This window comes from Typopeltis vanoorti, chromosome 12, assembly GCF_054136105.1.
Source record: "Typopeltis vanoorti isolate ZY-2024b chromosome 12, IOZ_Tvanoo_1.0, whole genome shotgun sequence".
In the NCBI taxonomy this organism is placed as follows: domain Eukaryota; kingdom Metazoa; phylum Arthropoda; class Arachnida; order Uropygi; family Thelyphonidae; genus Typopeltis; species Typopeltis vanoorti.
The window spans coordinates 63,991,964-64,013,508 of record NC_143560.1 but is presented as its reverse complement, the minus strand read 5'-3'; the positions used below and the strand labels follow the sequence as shown (position 1 = coordinate 64,013,508).

The following is a 21,545-nucleotide window of genomic DNA, read 5'->3' as shown; positions in this document are numbered from 1 at the left end:
TTTGTTCAGGCATCATGCAGAAACAGCTGAATCGATCTTTGTGAAATTTTGGAGATATGTTTAGAGTTGTCTTGGATGTGTCTTAGACTACTTGGTTATTTCACCTATCATTTCATCATATTTCGTAAAGGTGGACACACACTATACTCCCCCCTCCCCTCCCAAGAATGACCAGGTGGAAATGATGATTGTATTATGCCAAGTAGATATGAAGCACAGGAAATGGTCTGCAAATTAGGATGAGCAGTGAACTGCTTGGTAGAATTTTTGAATTCTCTCACAGCTCCTAGGATTCCTGTGCATAACATCAGCCCAAAAATAGGCTAACCCATCGTGATGTGAAACTTGAGAATGCTAACTTTATGGATTGAGAGTTGGTTACAGGTGAAGCCCTCCATATGAATGGTGTAGAACAGCGCTTCCCAAACTGTGGGCCGCGGCCCCCTTGGGGGCCGTGAGTTTTGTTGAGGGGGGCCGTGAAATAATGAAAACAAATTAAAAATGTTTTAAGACTAAGTAGATTTTTTTATTTTAAAAGAAACGTCTTTAACTTTTATTATTTTTTTTGTTATTTTTTATATTTTAATGGAAAAATTCACACATTGGTGTTGGTTCACAAACTTTGCTTCCTGCGTATTTCGGCGCTTAATGAATATTAGTAAATATTGCTTATTCGTATGTTTCATTTCAAAGCAGTGGTTAATTGTATTTACTTCGAATGCTCTCCAGGGAAGCTCCAAATCTTCCTGTCCCTTTCACCATGCATTCGTAATCAGGGACTGTTGATACTGACTTTATATACATATCAAAACTCGTTTTATATTATCACTGTCATCCGAGCTAGTTTTCTGTTACCAATAAAAGTTTCGCATATACTTCACACATGAAAAAAAGCTTAAACAATTTCATGTGGGGGAGATAGTAACTCGCTTGCAGTGGTAAACAACACCCCTCCCCTAACAGCCACTATACTAAAGAGGCAATAAAAACAAGTACTTTTATTATGCCAGTGAATAACTTATGAGGAGTCTGTGTAATATATTTCTCAACAAATAGTGCCATTAGAGACAACTGGGATAAAAACACACTAATTAATGAATCACATGTCCCCTCATACAGAAACTATGTTGTATAGACTGAAACAAAACCATATGTTGCATGGGCAAACACAGTAGTTGCATGGGCAAACACAGTATCTAACTAAAAACTATTGTTATTAATTAGATGCGAGTTCGATTTCGCAAGCAGCAATAAAATTCAACTGAACGTGTTAAAATTCGTAAAAGTGTTAAAACTAAGTAATATATATATATATAATGAATGTTATGACAGTTTCACATATGGAATTCGGTTGAAGAGAGTTAGCATTTCAACTCAATTGTCAGCTATGCTTTTATCTTTCGGTTGCGCGATCTTTTGTTAATACTGCACCAATCATCTGCACGTTTTAATGACCTGCCTTTGCTGTCTGTTTCGCGTTAGGCTTAATTACCGTAAAGGGAGAAAAGTCACAAAAGAGAAAACTGTTCCTGGTCCGGGGATTCCCTTATTCAGGTAATATTCACTAATTTCATGTTATCAGTCTGTGGTGTGCCAGTATCGGTAAGTGGTGATATTATTTGATCTATTCTACGTTAAAAATTTTAACCCTGAGATGGATAAGTGACTGATAAAAAAATATAAAAAATTCCCGCAAACAATCAGAAGAAGCAGAAACAGACTCAAAAAAAGGACAGTATTTCATATTTTACCAGAACAGCCCACATCATCTTCAGAACCAAACGGTAACAGGCAAAAAATGTAACATATGCACTTGGCCAACCAGGCTGGCAAATTGCTTGTTTCTACACACTGACGATGTACTGTTATTTTCAGTACGAAATATCTGTACTTTCATTTCATTAAAGTTAATCACTGTGATTATCGTGTAATTTATTGTTTAGGGAAATATGTTATAAAAACATTGCTTCAGAATCGCACCATTTGCTCCAGTGATACATTCAAGTTTACAAGGGAGACTCTGCTAACAAGGAAAGATTGTCAAATCCTATATGCAGCAAATTGGATATAATTTTGAATTCAGAGAAGCAATGACAATTACATACCTTCTTCCTGTACAAGCACCACTGATAAAAGCATTCCAAATCTTTATATCATTGCACTAGCAATGATAGCTTCAACTTTTCTCTCAGTACAATCTACAGACCCACCAGCTACAGTGGCATTTCAACAATATCACAATTCACAATAACATAAAAAAATATAAATTTATATATATTTTTTACATCATTATGTTGGAATGCAGTGTCATTACTGTTAAATTCAAAGATAAATTCAAAACAGCAGTGCTGTAAGTACACAGTTAATAGTCAACCCCACCACTACCTATCCTCATAGTTGTCATAGCTAAAAATATCCTTTTATCTGTCTAAATTCTGTGTATGCTGATATAATTAGTATGTAAGTAAGTAACAGTTTTTTTTTTTTTTTCTAAACTGCATTATGATAAACTAATAAACTTACGTGATACCATGCTGTAAGACTCTATTGTTGCAATTTTTCCAACAAGAACAGGCTCTATTGCATTCAAACAACATTGGGGGATCAAGCATGTTAAATTCTGGCAAAAGATGTCCCTCCTGAAATAAAAATTATGTGGCCCAAATTAGATTTTTTTAAAAATATTTTATTAATTCAAAAACAAAGAATAATTTTAGCTAATTACAGTCAGTACTATAAAGAAATCATAGGGACTAGCTTGTTATGGTGGAAAGTTTGCTGTAGTAAAGTTCCTTTGGAACAGAACTGATGCTATGGAGTTTTGATTGGGACCTTCTAGTACTTTATAATCAGATTTTTTTTTTTTTTTTTTTTTTTTTTTTTTTTTTTTTTTTTAACTGGCTATATGAGGTTAACAAAAAGCCAGAACCATTAAAAATCAGCCATTGAAAGAGACCTGAATTTAAATTCTGTTTAAGATACATATGGGCTTTTCAGATGATGAGTTAGTCCTCATACAGTGGGGACAAGATTTTCCACTTCTTAGATACTCAGATTTTATCTTTCACAAACAGTCAAGCCAGCTACATCTATCAGTAATGATACACAGTGTCAGTTAGTGTCAGTCAGCATCTCAATATCAAGGGCAAGCCAAATTAAGTAAGTCTCATTCCAAAACTTCTTAGTAGAACAGGCATGCTAAACATACTAAAAATATGAATAATGGTTTAACACATGTAAACATCAGGAAATACTGGGTCTTATATTTATATTTTGCTGCTTGTTACAGAGGTATACGCACACACGCACAGAGAAAGGAGGCATAAATCATGTGTTACATATTTACAACTCAAGGTTTGGTCAGTTTGTGGTTGCATGTGCAGAAGAAGAATGTTCAGTGGTTCTTATAAACAAATTGGTGTTCTCTGTACATGCAGCAGAGAGACCCTTGCTTCAGTAGACATGTGATACATATAGAGTAAAAAAGATTATCCTTTTCCGTATACAGAAAACTGACCACAACAAGGAAGATTTCTTAATGCTTCCTCACACCACCATCCATTGCAAAAAATAGGCATAATTAAAACCTTGAGAGATGCCGCATACAATATGTCTATCACACAGATGAAGTGAAATGAAGAATTACACTACCTGACACAGAACCTCATGTTTAATGGTTTTGAACCAAAGACAATAAAAAAAAATCCTTAAGACAGCTCCTGCAACTCCTTTATCAAAACAAGATTTCAAGAACGCAATCACACTATCGTACACCAAGAATGTCACGGACAAACTGGCTACATTGCTCTGCAAGTACAACATAAAAGTGGCCTTTACAAAAAAATATCAAGATTCCTACATCCACTTAAACATCATCCCATGAAAATATCAGGCTCTATCAGATTCTCTGTTCTTGTGGCATCTGTTACATAGGCCAGATGGGAAGGTCAGGAGAAATCTGCATGGCTGAACATATAAAAGATGTCGAAAAAAAAAGGGAACACAAATCAGGCTTAGCATTCCACACAGCTACTACTGGTCATCAAGTACTCTGGCAACAGACAAACATGTCATATGTTGATAAGAACTGTTTCACAAGAAAATTTAAAGAAACTGCAAAAATGCCTAGAATCCCTACACAGTGAAATAAAAATTAAGGCTTCATTTTACATCAAGTGTGGTCTGCCTTGACAAAAATTTTGCCTCAGACCTTGGAATAACACATGTGAGCCACAGAACGTGGCAACAACTAGCATTGTTCCAACAAGCATATAGTAACGAATGTATCATTTTGTATTCGGGTTCTCAATTAATGAACAGTTATGAAGTCAAAAAAACATCTAATGGACTATTAATTATCAATTAATCTTTGGTTGTTGTGTTAAATTTTATACATGTATGTCTTATGACGAACAAAATCTGTTGGGTTTTTTATTGTTCAATAAACATGTGGTCTCAATACCGAAAACTATCTCCAGAACTGCTTACCCACAGAAACCTTCGCTTACAAATCTTCATTATGTCTATGAAGATTTCCAAAACCTAACCATGAAATTTCTGTGGTGCACACTATTTTCTTTCATCCCACCAGATAGTGAGGGTGACGGTAAGAGAATAACAGTTGTCCCAACATGAGTAAACAGATATATTCAGAAGGGGATGCTTAAGAGTCAAATCTATATAACTGAGAGGAGACCTTCACATAGCCTTTAAATGAATGCGGAGAACCAACCAGGGCTTCTGACCTTATGTTCAATCCTCACCTTCTTGTGGTGCACCCTGTTAGGTATCAACCTAGATACTGAATGAACAAGGATTGGCTGGTAATTTGGGATTTAGCCAACCAAATTGTATTCTTATTGGCTTAAACCAAAATATAAAATGATGGTACAACATGACAGAATTTCATGCCTGCTGGGGCATCGCCGGGATAAACAAGGCTCCCGTTGTTTTTGCCAAGGAAACAAGGGGAACAGCGAAAAGTCAGCTACTTGAACAAATCCTGAAACACATCCCAAATCAACATCACCAGAGTTCAAGATCGGTTGTTGTTGTCTTGTTCTTTGAAGAGTCCTAGATGTTTCCATGTGCTCCTTGTACTGCTTTGGCTATGTCGATGATTTTGTTTGTATAGAGCTGTTGTTCAGGATTAGGATCTATTTCTTGCAAGGCTGTTGTTCAGGATTAGGATCTATTTCTTGCAAGGCTGTTGTTCAGGAGGATCTATTTCTTGCAAGGCTGATATAATTGCTGGACAGGTAACGATGTGAGTGGTTGTCAGTTCAGTATTGGGGCAGTTGTTGCAGTTTCTATATGTTCTTGTATCATCTGTATTGATCTTCATTCCTCTATAACGTCCTGTTCATAGTCTTGCTATTGTGGTGGAGGTCTTTCTGTCAGCACTGATTTCGGGAATTTCATGTTGTATCACTGATTTCAGTGGAATTAGTTTATCTTTTGCTAGTGCATTGGCATCAGCAAGAGTTATCATGTGAGTTTCTTGGTTGAGTTCTCTGGCCTCTTTTGCTAATTTATCAGCTGCTTCATTGTAATCAATGCCTACATGAGCAAGAATCCATTGTAAAATGCAACTTTTTCCTAAACACTTTAGTTGATTTAAGAATTTATGGATGTCTCGTGCGATCTTGGTATTGACATTTTTGATTGCATCCATAGCTGATCTTGAGTCACTGTAAATTATAATTCCTTCATATTGTTGAGATGATGATAGTTTTAAGTAGGCTTCAAGTGCTTTATTTATTGCATAGAGTTCGCTGGTAAAATTGGAAGCGATTCTCCAAGATCCAACTTTTATTGAAAGTTTTTCACCTTTCGGGAGTAGAAGGAGAACACCAGCGCCTCCATTAATCATATTGGTGTCTGACGATCCATCAGTATAACAAATATAACAAATAACCTGTCTGGAGGATGAAAAAAGGTTGATAGTATTTAGGCCTTTTTCTTTGAGCATTTCTTTTGGTTCTTTTTTTATACAGAGTTTGGTAAGGTTTAGATTTATGGAGATATTTGAAGATAAAGGACAGAAAAATAGAGGTTCTTTGTTTATGTGGGCATTTAGCTGATCAAGACCTATTTCTTTCCTGATAGTGTCATCATATTGTGAAGTTGATGATCTGCAAAGTCTGCATTTTTGATTCCAATTTTCATAAGTTTTTAGGGAGATATGATCGCTTTAGTGGCTTCCGATATTATTTATGAATTTTATGCTGGCAAATTTTCGTCTGTCCTACAGCAGGTCAAGCCCACATTCCTGTTGGGCTCTGATGTTGTTAGTGGATGAGACTGCACCAATGATAATCCTGCATGCTTTTGCTTGTATTTTGTGTAATTTTTTCTTTACCGATGAGGCCGAAGGTGACCAGATAGGTGCTACATATTCCATTATTGGCCATTGTAGTGTAGTGTAAGTAGTTTTGAGGATTTTTGGCTTTGTGCCACAATTTGTTCCACAAAGCCTTTTCAGTAAATTTAATTTTGTTAGAGCTCTGTTGGAAGTGTTAGAGATGTGTTGTGCAAAACGTAATTCCTGATCAAGCGTAATACCAAGGTATTTCAAGATCGGTACTATCAACATAAGAAGCCTAAATGGCAAAGAAATGGAGCTGGCTGAGGAATTGGATAAGTACCAGATCGACATAATAGGAGTGATTGAAACAAAAATGACAAAAACTGGTGAGATCTTTCTGAGCAATAATACAAAATGTTATCTTCAGGCAATGACAATCAAGGAAAAGAAGGAGTAGCCATAGTATTCAACACAAAATACGAGGCTAATCTTCTTGAATAGCAGGAAGTCTCAAGTAGAGTGATGTGGGCAAATATGAGAATGGGGAACTGGACAATGAGACTTATTTGTGCCTATGGTCCCACAGAAGGTTATACTAAGGTAGAAGTGGAGAAATTTTTTGATGCTTTAGAAAAAGCAACTGACACAATGAAAAAGGAAAAGTTGGTCCTTGTTGGGGATCTGATTAGCAGAGAAGGAAATGATTTTCAGGAATACAAAAATATTTTGGGAAAATTTGGAGAAAAGAGCAAAGCTAATAATAACGGCAAATACCTGTTGGATTTCTGATAGGGACACAGACTGGTTATTACTAACACCTGTTCCACCATAAAAATGTGCACAAATTCAGATGGAAAGAAGAGGCAAGGAATAAGAAAAGTCTCATTGACTATGTTATTGTTGATAAATGATGTTTTCTCCATGGTGCAGGACACCAGAGTGTACAGATGATTTGAAATTGGAAGCGATCACCATTTAGTCTTGAGCAGGATAAAACTGAATTTCATATTGAATAGAATAACATGTAAGAAAGTTTTAAAGCAAATAAAAAAAGCTTTGCAGCTCTCAGATGTGAACTGCAGACTAAAATACACAAACATTATTCAAGAAAAAATGAAAGAGTTTGAGAACAGGAACCAAACTTTGGAGAGTCAGTGGCAAATCCTGAAGAAAACATTGACTGATTCAGCCAGAGAGGCATGTAGTGAGGTTGTCTGCAAGTATAGAAAAAATCAGAACACTATTGTGAATACAGGAAGTTAAAGAGGCAGTGAAGGAAAAGAAGAAAGCATATCAAAAGTCCCTGGCAAATAAGTCAGCTTGTGCTCTTAGAGAATACAGAGAAAACTGCAAGAAAGCTAAACACTGTGTAAAACTAGCTAAACAAAAGTCATGCGAAGACTTTGGTAAGAACACAGAAAACAAATATCAGGATATAAATATAAATAACTGTGGGAAGATATTGTGGAGGGTGTTGAAGAAGTTCAGAAATTCAGAAATGGAGGAAAGAGTGCTGTAAAAGGAATTAGTGATGATAATGGTGACATGAAAACCGGAGAAAAAATATCCTTCAAGTATGGAGTAATTACTTCGAAAAATTGCTAAATGAAACAAGCAGTGATAGGTCAGTGGTTAACAAAACACTCAACAGGCATGCAGACAGGAACACATATTTAAAGTGGAAAAAGTAGAACCATACTTAAAGTAGAAAAAGCCATCAAAAACCTGAAATGCAAAAAGGCAGCAGGAGTAGATGATATCTGACCAGAAATGCTCAGGAATGCAGGTATAAAAGTCTTACAGTGGCTGCATTGCATAGTTCAGAAGGCATAGACAGAGGGACGAATTCCAGATGGATGGAGTAGAGCTCTCATAGTACGCATATATAAAAAGAGAAATAAAACTGAATGTGAGAATTACAGAGGGATTTCTCTACTTAGTGTTCCTGGTAAGATTTATGCAAGTATACATGAAGTAGAAAAAGCCATCAAATTCAGGCCAAACAGAAGCTCTCGGGATCAGATTTTCACTTTATGACAAATAGTTGAGAAATCATGGGAATATAACAAAGATCTGTATTTAAGTTTTGTAGATCTGGAAAAGGCATATGACAAGGTGCCAAGAGAGAAGCTATTCAATATGCTACAGTTATATGGTGTCAATGGGGCATTATATCAAGCAATACTTAGTCTTTATTTGAGTTGTAAGTCAGCAGTTAGAATTGAAGGAAGTACAGGAAGGTGGTTTAATGTTAAATCTGGTATGAGACAAGGATATACATTATCCCCTCTGTTATTCATTATCTATATGGATCAAATTATGAAGGAAAGTGGTATTAAACATGATATCAGAATTGGAGATGTTAATGTCCGCTCTTTGCTTTATGTGAATGATGTTATACTTCTAATTGAATATGCTATAAGTCTGCAAGTTTCCCTGACTAAATTGAATAACTGTTGTAATAGATATGGTATGAAGGTCAGCAATAACAAGACAAAGACAATGAAAATAGACAGAAGCATTGAAAATATCAACTGCATTGTGAATGGAAAACCTACAGAACAAGTAAAACATTTCAGCTACTTAGGCACGAATTTTATTGAAGATGGTAAATTAAATATGGAAATAGACAACAGAATCAACAAGGCTGGTATGGTAGGAAAACTGAATAAATTTATATGGAATTAAGAGAGAAATTAATCAAAACACTAAATTAGTTGTATACAAGACAGTGTTCAAACCAATTTTAACTTATGGATCTGAGAGCTGGATGAGAAGTAAAATTTGACCAAAGACTGCATATGAGAGTCCTGAGAAAGATTAGGGGCATGAAAAGATAGCATCAATGGCAATATTATATTAAAAACGAGGATATTAGGAAAGAACTTAACATCATTAGCATCCAGGAAAGTGTTAGCAGAGCTAATCTCAAGTAGTATGGTGACTTAAACCGAATGGGAAAAGAAATATTAGCAAAACAAGTGTTCTCTGTCAGGTTGGCAGGAAAAAGACCCAGATATAGATGTATTGATACAGTTAAAAGTGCCTTAGAACAGTGCTTCCCAAACTTATGGATGTAAAGGCCCCCTTTGGAAAAATTAAAATATTTAACAGCCTCCCCATCGAAAAAAAAATCCTAATACAGACATATATTATTATAATATTTATTGTATTTATATTCAATACAATTTATATTCAAGATTTTGCATTTGTTAGCTTTTTTGTGCTTCTTATCAATACCTTTGAAATTAAACTTATATGAATCAGTATATTTAGTAATATTCAATAAGCGCCGAAAGACGCAGGAAGAAAAATTTGTGAACCAGCACCAATGTGTGATTTTTTCCACTAAAATATAAAAAATAACAAAAAGAAATAATAAATAATAGAAATTAAATGTTTCTTTTAGATTAAAAAAAGAACTACTTAATCTTAAAACATTTTAGATTTGTTTTCATTATTTCACGGTCCTCTCAACAAAACTTGCGGCCCCCCCAAGGGGGCTGCGGCCCACAGTTTGGAAGCACTGCCTTGGAAGACAGAAATATAGATCTTCCTTCATATTTATGAATTTAGGGACACAAAACACACGTGTTGAAAAGATTATTTTACTGATTAATAATAAAATAACTTTACGTTTAGACCCCTGTATTGAGGTCATCTTCAGAAGGATACATGTGTATAAGAACAGGATACATGCTGTTGCACTCTATACAAGTAAATTACATCTACGTTGTTAACTAATCTTTTTTCTTAGCCTGCCCTCTAGTGATAAAAAAAAAATTTAATTAAAAATAAATAAAATAAAATAAAATAAAATAAACAAAAAAAATAAAATAAAAACTACAATAAACTCTGCTAAAGTCCTCACGTACTAGGATTCTTCTGGAATTATACAGTTTATACTGTTATATTACGATTATCTTCTGGATTTGTACAGTACAAGTTGCTACTGAATGTTCAGGAGATTTTTTTCTTCGTGGTTGCTATGAAGGTTGTAGATGGGTCCTCCACATTCTTGGAATTGTTAGACCATCATTTTTATTCAGATTCGGATCATGTTTGAGCATTTCACATGCTTCCTTGAATTCCTGCTCGAGCCAGGTTTTGGTGCAGTGTAGGATTCCAGTCAATTCTGTGGTATGTTTGGAGTGCGTGGTCAGAAAGGCCGGTTTTTGCAAAATGGAGGTATTTTATGTGGCGTTTATGTTCATCCTTTCTGACTGGGATGGTTTGCCCTGTTTCCCCTACGTATGGTATGTTACATGTGCAATCTATTTTGTAAACCCCTGGGTGGGCTAAGTGTGGCAGGAGATCCTTGGAAGAACTGAGTAGGTGTCTTAATTTTGTCGGGGATTTAAAGGTGGTTTTGATGTTGTATTTGTATAGTGTTCTGTCTATTTTTTCTCTGTTATTCTCTGGATAACAAAACAACAGAAGCTTCATCCTAATATAGGATGACAGTGTTCCCAGGTCGTAACCTAATAGATCTGATAATGTTGGAGTTTTGACAGGTAACAGACTGATTTGGAGGAAAATTGTAGATAGGATGTTAGTAATAATGTAAATTTTTCAAGTAGTGCTATCATATCCTGTACACCCTTTGAGAGTAGATGGCAGGAATTTGATGATGATATATTCATAAGTTTAAAGACACCTACAAAATGGCACAAGGTCCAAAATGTAGAATAATAAGCAAGCCCTTATCTTAACTTTAGTCAGTCTGCATAAAAGACCTGAAATTTATGACTTCCATCCATAAAAGGTTGTAAACCTAAGGTATACTACAGTACATTGGTACTGTGAGCAGGCTAAATTTTCTTTTATTAATTTTATTTTAATAAATTAAATTAAGAGCAGGGTATCAGGATTATGTATTTTTATTTATTTATTTTTATATAATCCCAAAAACCTGCCCTAGAGAACCAAACAAAGAACTTTTTCAGGCTAATTCAGGCCTCCAATAAGAAAAGTGATGGTTACACACCAGATGATGAAATTCATATTCTATCTAAAGATAACTGCAAACATCCATGCCGATGGCAGGATTTAAACCAGCAACCTGTTGACTGGAGAGTTTATACATTACTACTCAGCCAACAAATATGAACTATCATGATATGAATCATCAGCTTAACATTGGCTCCATTAATATTACTTTATATTTTAAGAATTATTCTGTTGCTATATTTTTCAAATTTTTAATTAATTATATATTGCTGATGAAATACAACACAGAGCATTAGAAACTATAAAAATAAATAGTATTTATATATTGTGATTATTCTGGATCTGCTCTACATGGATAACAAAACAACAGAAGCTTCATCCTAATATAGGATGATAGTGTCCCCAGGTCGTAACCGTATCCACCTAATAAAATCACAATTAAGAAAAGTTAAAGCAAATCAACAAAACAGCCACAAAGAGTAAAACACACACACATTTATTTGATGAACCTGGATACAAAAATATCTTCTTATCCTCATGATATTTATCCCTCTAATTTTATTCAAAATACACTCCTCATAGTTAGTATATATTTTGTGTCATATCTACAGATATCACATGCTTCTGCCATCTGTCATGCAGCTTCAAAGTTAGTACATATTCAACACATTCCAAAATGAAAGATAAGTTTGCCGACAAACTATTATCTCACTGTACTCACTCACTATTTCCCTAAAATAATGGAAAAGGCCTTCAGCAAAACACATCAGTACATTAACATACATAATGTCTATATTATGGATTAGGTTAGTCTTAAACCACCACAGATTTCCTTTACTACTGCCACCACTTTTCCAGATGTACCACAAATGATTATTGCGATCACCTGCCATTTCCAGTGCTATCTGATTAGGTCTGGCATTTAAATCTACCAAGCAAACTACAGTTTACGCTCACTATAGCAAACAACATCACTCATTTCTTCTTCAGCTTCATGCTCACTCAAGTGAGGTTGCTGCATGGATCAACTGCTTCCATTCAGTTCAGTCTAGGACCATATTCTCCTCTAGTCAAAGATCTCGGAAGTCCCCTCTTAAGCTTTCCAGCCAGCACGGTTCGGGTCTCCCCTTACTTCTTTTGTCTGGAGGTTATCTTTAGCACTCTCCTTCACACAAAACTTTTGTCTCACTGCATAACATGGCCAAACCAACTTAGCCTTGATTCCTTAATCTTCCCAAATACTTGGGTTGCCTCCAATGCAAGTCTCAGCATTCTCATTTCGATTTCCTTTTAACTTGCTAGGCACTTTTGTATCACACAAGATATATAAAACCTTCTTCAAGTTCATCCACTCTGACTGGATTCTCCTTTTGAGTTCTGAGTCCAGATATTCATTGCTACACTAGATGCCACAGGTATCAAGTTATGTAAACCCAGATACCTGTGGCACGTCTATGCCCTTAATGTTATACCCCCCCCCCTGCTGCTTCACTGCAATTCATGTACTCCGTCTTGTAGAAAGTTAAGTCAAGTGAAAGTTTTTTTTCACATGGTTATAAATTAAATGAAAAATGGCAAGAAATTATATTCTTGCTTCATCCTTTATCTACTACCCAGAGTGATTCAGTTCTTACCATCTCTGTCAAGTGTAAGCAAACAAAGTTTCATGTGAAGTTTCTTCATGACTAGGTTACTTGTACATAGAAGCTAATGACTTCACATTAATTGCCCTGATGATGATATTCAGCTTGTTTTCTACCCACTACAGGGTGACCCAGTCCATCTTGGGAGAGTGTTTATTCACTTGTGTGAATTTGTATGAATGAATGTATGAAGGTGAAAGACAATCACAAACATCCATGCCTAGGCAGGATTCGAACCCACAGCCTGTTGGCTGGAGAGTGGATATGCTAACCACTTGGCCAACCATGCCAACATTAATTGCCTTAGTATCCCATAAAGCTAAGCATACATCCTAAGTAAATGTATGCCATACAGAAAAGAAAATGTTCATTTTCTATTCTACAGAAAATTAGTACTGTCCATTACAGCAAACTATAAAAACTGTTCATTATAATAAAATTAATCCTGTTTTTATTTCATAATTCTCACTAAAACAAACTACAAGTTTACTTTATTGAGAGTTGACTACCATCCTGTGGGCTTTCTTCTACCCTTTCTACTAATACAAGAGTTCCACACTTTCATCTCTTCATCCTTTATATTAATAGTCTACTCTTAGTGACCTCAAATCCAATCCACAATTTTTTATGACAATACACTCCATTCTTTCTCTTTGTTTGGCAAATCTTGTAGCATTCTAACATTACAAGCACTTCAAGATCATCAAAACAAGTACCTTAAATAGTGATTGTCATGCTATTTATCAGTTGGGGGAAAGAACAAAGTAGTCATCTTCAATGCAGTGAAAAGATATCCCTGCATTTTTCTTTCTTTCTCTCTCTCTCTCGCACAATCTCACTTTTCACCTTCCCTCACTTTTGGCAATACTTAGATCTTCACACAGGACTTTACTTCTTGAGCTGAATTCTACCTGAAGCCTTCACAGTAAAAACAATGCATCTGCAGCTTCCTCGGATTCCAGAAAACTTACTTCTGCTATCCTGTGCATCTGATAACAGTGAACAAATCAATGACACTTTAGAGGAGCATTCTCACATTTGCAGTGATTCATGAAAAAACCTGTAGTACTGTAGAATAGTACTACATGACAGCCAGTTCTGGCATCCACAATTCCTTGACTTTCCTTTAAGCTTATAAAAATACAAGAAATCATCCTTGGTTATTGTCCACACACACATTTCAACTACATATTTACCAAAATGGTTATGCTTCATCTTTAATTTCATTTGCCTCTATTCTCTGGAAGTGATCTTAAAGGGTTATTATATTCAGCTATTCATGAAAAACATCAAATTCCTTCACTATATATATAAAGTCCATACAGTACTAACATAAAGCTATATATATATATATATTGTGAGTGTGTGTAAGTGGGATCAATAATTATAAAGACAATATATGACACTGAACATTAACCCCATTCTACAGACATACGGAACGTAATGACATACAGAACTGACCTTAAAGAATTTTGAACTTTTGTAGTAGCAGTCTCATCTGCATTTTTATATACAATCAAGGATATAAATTTGTCTTTTATGGAAAGTCCTACTGGATTAAGCTTTACTCTATTGCATTTTCATACAACTGAACTGCTTTCAATTTATTTGCTTTAATTTTAACTTGAGGGGAAGCTTATAATCGAAGTGATAAGCTAAACTTTGAAGTTATACACTCATCAATACAACATAAATAAAAAGGAATCAACTGAAGTACAGTCAGAAAGACAAGCTTAATCCTGTTGGATAACATAACCAACATCCATTTTCTCCACAGGTATGTTATGATGTCTATCATACCCTCAAAAGACATGAATCGTCATATCTCATGTATAGCAGAAGTGAGAAAGGAAGGACAGAAATGATTTCTTCTAACATTAAACTTTGGTATTCCATATATTATCCTTCACTAAAGCCAATAAAATTTTACACTGTGAATGTGTACACAGAGGATTTTGCTGATAGAGGACTGTACCAATATTCAGCATATATAATTCCAAAGCAACTTCTGTCAATGAAAGAGCTGAATATAAGTTCCATAAAGTTACAGCAAGTTACTCAGAAGTCTAAAATATCACCAAGCATTTCAGACTTTCAAGATCTAGTCCAAATTGAGAATATATAGTAGAAACAATTATTAAACATAGTGCCTTTTCTTTGTTAATAGATAAATTCCAGCTGCATTTTTAGTTGCTTTAATTTAATCAGGAAGATCCATTAAGGTACCAGTCATGAATTGTGATGTACTTAAAAAAAGAGAAAGAGGGAGGAAGAGAGAAGGCCAGTTTCCATAAAAATCAACAAATTAAAAAAAAAATAAATATAAAAAAAAATAAATAAATAAATAAATATATATATATATATATATATATATAGATAGATAGATAGATATACACAAAGAACAAAGGACCGGTATACCTTGTCATACCAACACATGAAACTAATTCTTGCACAGGTGCATCTGGGTGAGGTGCAGTCATCATCACAATCACACCGCTGAAAATAATGGTAAAATAAAATACTCAGTATCTTTCAAGTACTTCAGAAAAGTTCTAATCTTAAATAAAATTGTTCAGACAAAATTTCAGCAAAATAATAACCAGATAACCCTAATGCCATAATTATGCATTACAAATCAATGACTTATGTACTCACTAATGTTTATGTTTACTGGAGAAACAAACATAAAGAGATAATAACTAACTAAATTTTATTTAATTATTAAGCCAATCTTTCACCATGTTTATAAAGTCTAAGATATGTACATGTATACAGGTACAAAGACAGAAGGCAAATAACAAGATGGATACTAAGGAAATCTGAAGTTTTTAGTATCCAAATTTTTCAATAGTGAGAAACAGCCATATTAATTCAAGACTGCAAGAATATTGTAGAGTTGTTTCATATTCCAAAAACAATCTCTACAACATTCTTGCAATCAACCTTATTCAGTGGAAAAGGTTTTCTTTTTCACTGAATAAGGATTATTATTCAGTGAAAATATGTTTTATTTTTTGTATAGTAATACAGATCAGTGAGAAACAGTCATATTTATTTAGATTTCAAGAATGTTGTAGAATTGTGGCATATTCCAAAAATAGTCTACAACATTCTTGCAATTACCTTATTCAGTGAAAAAGGTTTTTTCCACTAAATAAAGGAAAATTATTGTTTTATTTTTTTCTATGGTCATACAGATCATAAGATGTTGGCATGTGCTAAAAACGTTTCTAACATATCCAGGACAGATAACCAAATGGGAACATGCTGTCAATGTAGCCATATGGATTTGTGGCTTGTTTAAGTTTGTGGAGTTACTAAGGCACTCCTCTCCCTCCAAAGTATTCCATAAATAGATTGGAAAAGAGACAGCAATGGAATCATGGCAGTGTGGCTTCAATCTGCCAACAGATTGAAGCCACACTGCCATGATTTCCTGTCCTGGAGGAAAGGGCCAGAATTAGTTCTGAGGTTTGTTTTACAAATTGAGATATTAGTAAAGAGAGATGGTCATACCAAAACTGACTGCAGAGTCAGCATTCTTGAGGAGGATGTCCAAGATGGAAGATTTAAGTATACTCAATTTTTAATGGAAGTTGCAAAAAGATCAAAGCCAGATAACTAGGAAAGATACCTCCACATAGCTTCAAGGAATACATATAACTGACTGGGCTTCTGACCTAATGTCCAATCATCACCTTCATATGGTACATCTATCAGCAGATACTGAATGAATGAGGATGAGCAAGGATTTTGCTGAAATTGGGAATTAGCTGACCAAATTATTTTCTGCTGGCTTAAACCAAAAACAAATGGTACACAATGAATTTTTATGCAGAGACATGCATTGTCCAATGCTCATCTCAGAAATTATACGAGGGTGGTCTGAAAAGTCCTTGGCCTCGACCATAGATGGCAACACTAACGGCATGATTTATTTTTTTTTTAGTTGGTACATCTGTCATAAGCATCCAAATGAAACTGCAAGTCATTCTATCAAATAGTTTGTTTTATACAGCTGAATTGTCTGAAGAAAAAGTGTTGTCTGTATTCCTTGAAATGGATAAAATTGAGTATCGTATGGTTATAAAATTCTTTGTAAAAGATGGTTTAACACCAAAAGAAATTCATTCGAAGTTCATAAAGTTTATCGGCACTCTTCTCCTTCGTTTCCGACAATTAAGAAATCGACTGCTGAGTTTAAACGTGGCCGTACCAACCTTGAAGATGATCCACTTGAAGGACGTCCAAATAGTGTAAAAACACCAGAAATCATTGATCAAGTGCACGATATGGTATTGGATGACTGGCGAGTCAAAGTGCATGAAATTGCTGAGACAATAGGCATTTCAAAAGAAAGTGTAGGATATATTTTGCATGAAGAATTGCAAATAAAAAGCTTTGTGCAAGATGGGTGCTACACAGCAGATCAAAAAACGCACTTGCATGAAAATCTCTGAACAGTGCTTAGAGCATTTTAGTAAGAATAAAACTGACTTTGTGCATCAATTTATTACTATGGATGAGACTTAGAATTCACCATTACATACCAGAATCCAAACAGCAGTCAAAAGAGTGGACAGAAGCTGGTTGTTCAGCACCAAAGAAGACAAAGTCGGTTCCATCAGCAGGAAAGGTCATGGCATCGGTGTTTTGGGATGCTAAAGGAATTTTGTTTATTAATTATCTTGAAAAGGGTAAAACAATAACCGGGGAATATTATTCCGATCTTTTAACCAGAGTAGAAAAAAATTCATGAGAAAAGATCCGGTTTGCAGAAGGAAAAATCATCCTTCATCAGGATAATGCACCTGCCCACAAAGGTGTTTTTCGCAATGGGAAAATTAAGGGATCTGCACTATGAATTGTTGGAATATCCACCCTATTCCCCAGATTTGGCTCCCTCTGACTTCTATCTCTTCCCAAAACTAAAACTCTTCCTCGCTGGTCAGAGTTTTTCTTCGAATCAAGAGGTGATTGCAGCTGTAGAGGAGTATTTTGCAGATCGTACTGAGAACCATTACAGGGATGGGATAATGGCACTGGAGCATCGCTGAAATAAATGTATTAGTCTTAAGGGAGAGTATGTTGAAAAATAAAAATAATTTTGAAATTATAAATTCGTTTTTTCATTGTTAAGCAGAGAACTTTTCAGACCATCCTCGTACATAAAGGATCTACATATTAATGAGTAGGCTATGAGACAAGCTATGCAATAGCTTGTAACAATGAAATGCATGTCTGATATCTCATTCTATGTTCAATATGTCTCATATTGAATGAATTTAAAAAATGACAGCTGTTAATTCAGAAATCTCTTTGTAAATATTGCTTTTTTTTATTTGTTTTCTGTCCCAACCTGAAGAGGTACACAATAGTGTTGTACAAAACTAGTAATTAATTTATTAAAGTGTTTTACTTTTTATATAGTTTTCACCAGCAATTAACAAAACATTCATACAAGAAACAGAAATGTTAACTCTATAACAAAGATATGTTGTTTAAAAGGAAATAAACAAAAGTCTTAGGAAGACTTTGGTAAGAATATGAAGGTAGTTACATGTTTGTTTCATGAAATAACAACATAGAAGATTTAATAACTATTTAATGATTAATTCCAATATTTTGCTGCTTTAAATTAACATCGTCATCGGGGTGAACTATATAACAGTATAGACATGTATGCAAACATAATCTGGATAAGTCAGTGAGAAATGAGAACAATACAGGGAGGTCTAAATTCCTAAAATAGCACTGCCTATCAAAGCTTGATTGTATTTTTGGTGAATGGGCTGATTGCCTGTGGATGAGAGTTTCTCAGATGAGATGCAGACTGATGCATCTATATTTGTTGAGATCAGAGTAGTTTGTGAGAAGAAGAAGAATCCAGGAAAAGTTTCGTATTTATACTTGATTTGATAAAGAAGATGGCCTTTGAGCAAAGCAAGAATGGTTGCAGCTACAAGATACTTGCTAGACCTCCAGGTAAATCCACATATTGTAGCTAGTTTTTAGAAGCATGGATAAGGGATGCTAATTTCTTGTGTGCTTTTAAAGGTGGTCACAAGATTGTATTTCTTAAGGATCTTAACTGAATTTTCAGAGGTGCCACAGATATATGGGATGTGATGGTGGTGGGGTTGTAGCCATTGGCTAAAAAGGAAAAAGTATTGTGTATGGTTGAGTTCTGAAATGAGTGTATTGTCAATCAGAGCAAATTAATTAGACTCTTTTGACAAGGTTTTTTATGATACCATGCTATTTGGGGGAAGGGGCTGTTTTTAATAGGCAGTAAAGGTTGAGAATCCATTTGGATGTAGTGTAGTAGGATATATAGGAAGAGAAAACTGCTGTTGTTGCTTTCTGATTCTATAGCGAACTGAATCCTTGGGCATTGGCTATTTGTGTGAAAGGGGTTTAAGGGTATGAGACATGGCCATGTGACTTAAATATCCATCGGATCTGCTGGAAAAGGTCACTTGATTCCATTGAAGCAAATATAAATATGAGAGACTTTTTCCTGGAATCTGTTTCAGTCCTAAAAAACTATCCCAATCTCAACAAATATGATTTATCATTGTATCAAGTTGCCTCTCATCTATCTGGGAAACTCTCATCCACAGGCAAATCAGCCCAACAGTCAAGAACATACAATCAAGTCACTCTCATGTACTAATGTAGTGGCTTGTATACATGTGTCTATACTATTGTATTCCCCACCCACTATTGGTGGTGGGGGAATACAATAGTGATGATGTTAATAAATAAAGTTATTAAATCTTCTGTGTGTTCATTTCCTGAAACAAAAATGAGTAACAATCAATCAACATATAAGCTTAAACACCAGAATTACAGAATGGCAAAATATTATGGAGCCAGTGAAGAACTTTTGAAATGGAGGAACAAGTACTGTGAAAGGGATCAGAGATGAAAAAGGTGATATAAAAACTTGACTTTCTTCATAGCATTTTATTACATCTAACTTCTGTTCCACAGTTATTGGTTTTTGTGCATGTGCTTCATCAGTAGTACTTGCACCAACTAACACTTTGATCACACTGTTAGAGAATATAAAAAAGAATTTCAATTATAATAAAACTGAATTTTTAAATGATAGAACAACAATCAGCAAAATCACCCATAGAATTTCTAATGCATGTAAACAACAGCATAAGTATATAATCTGTTGTTTATGTGGCACTGCCTATATATAATAAAAGCATAAATCCACTCAGCATGTCAGTTTGGGAATATATACATGATTCACGCAGAATTTTTGAGATTCGTGTTATTTCAATTTTTGCACATAAAGTGAGACTTTATTAATACTTTTTATTGCACCATATTACCATAGAAAATTAATAATCAGAAACATATTACAACCATGAGTTATATATATATATATATCCTTTACCACGAGTTGCACTACGTGCAGCCGCAAACTTGACTTACTTGTCTGTTTGCTTACTTGGGAAAAAGGATTAAAAAACCTAGCTTATAAAATTGCTTGGTATCTTTAACATATATATATATATATATATATATATATATATATATATATATATATATATATATATATATATATATATATATATATATATTTTTTTTTTTCAAATTGCTTATTTATAAAATCTATTCAAGTAAGGTAACACATAACTGCAACTAATACATGAAAAGAGCTTCAGTGTTTAATGTATCTTAAATGATTTAATAAAGATGAACACTGTTTTTATTAACTGTTACAAATATGCTTTATCATAAAAATGTAAGTAATTTAAAAAATTTAGTTCCATTTGGAATTTCTTTTATCTTTAAAAAGAGACTAAAATAAAGAAATCAGAGGAAAATTTTTTTAAAAACAAAGATAATATTTTCAATATTATAAATACTAATTTTAAAAAATGCAACAGCTTTTCATGCTGTATACCAGAATTTCAAACAAAAGAAGTGGCTGGTGAAGCTAAAATCTTCATTTTCTGAGCAAGAGGAGAGAAATTATTTAGAGCAGGGGTCAGCAACCTTTTCAGACTTGCATGCCACATTCAACTTCTATTTTTAATAATCGGGCCGCAAGTATTTAATTAAGAGAAAATAGTGAGTGAAAAAAAATACTTAAGTTATCAATTTTTATTATATCAATCTTAAAAAGCACACAAAAATTTAAGGTACAAGATATGAAACAAGCATGAAAAATTTTTATCACGTAAAAACAAAGTAATATAGTTTATGCATCACCAAGTGTGTCTCCCTGCTTAATGTGGCTTTTGTGAATGTTTTCTCTTAGCCCAAATTATCTATATCTGCTTTATAACCTGAGGTGCAAATCTGAATCGAAGCAAGCAAATGTTCATCAGTCAGGTGAGAAGAAAATTTATTTTTTCTAAAAACTCATGGCAGATAATGCTTGTTTGCAAATGTATGTGCTTCCAAATGAGACTACCATCTCTGCGAAACTGATTAATCCTTCAAATTTTTTTCTTTGTAAGCATTGATAAAATTTTTGGATATTTTCTAATGAAAATGCATTCTTTAATGTTTCATTGTGTTGTAATTCCAAAACTTCCATCTGTAGTTGGTCTGGTACGTCATCAATGTCGACATTAAAAGGGTGTTCAAAAGTAATTGCATTTCAACGCTGTTTTTAT

General features: G+C 34.3%; 1 protein-coding gene across 3 annotated transcripts in view; it reads right to left on the bottom strand.

Moving 5' to 3' along the window:
* Positions 1 to 21,545, bottom strand: part of LOC150100846 (histone-lysine N-methyltransferase EHMT1-like) — a 416,509-nt gene that overhangs the window by 54,398 nt on the left and 340,566 nt on the right. For all 3 annotated transcript variants that reach the window (XM_090401402.1, XM_090401404.1, XM_090401403.1), the window contains 2 exons: positions 15,319 to 15,396; positions 2,524 to 2,639 (listed from right to left, as the gene is read on the bottom strand). In XM_090401402.1, the coding sequence (XP_090257528.1) occupies positions 2,524 to 2,639; positions 15,319 to 15,396 (194 nt within the window). The remainder of the gene's footprint in view (positions 1 to 2,523; positions 2,640 to 15,318; positions 15,397 to 21,545) is intronic.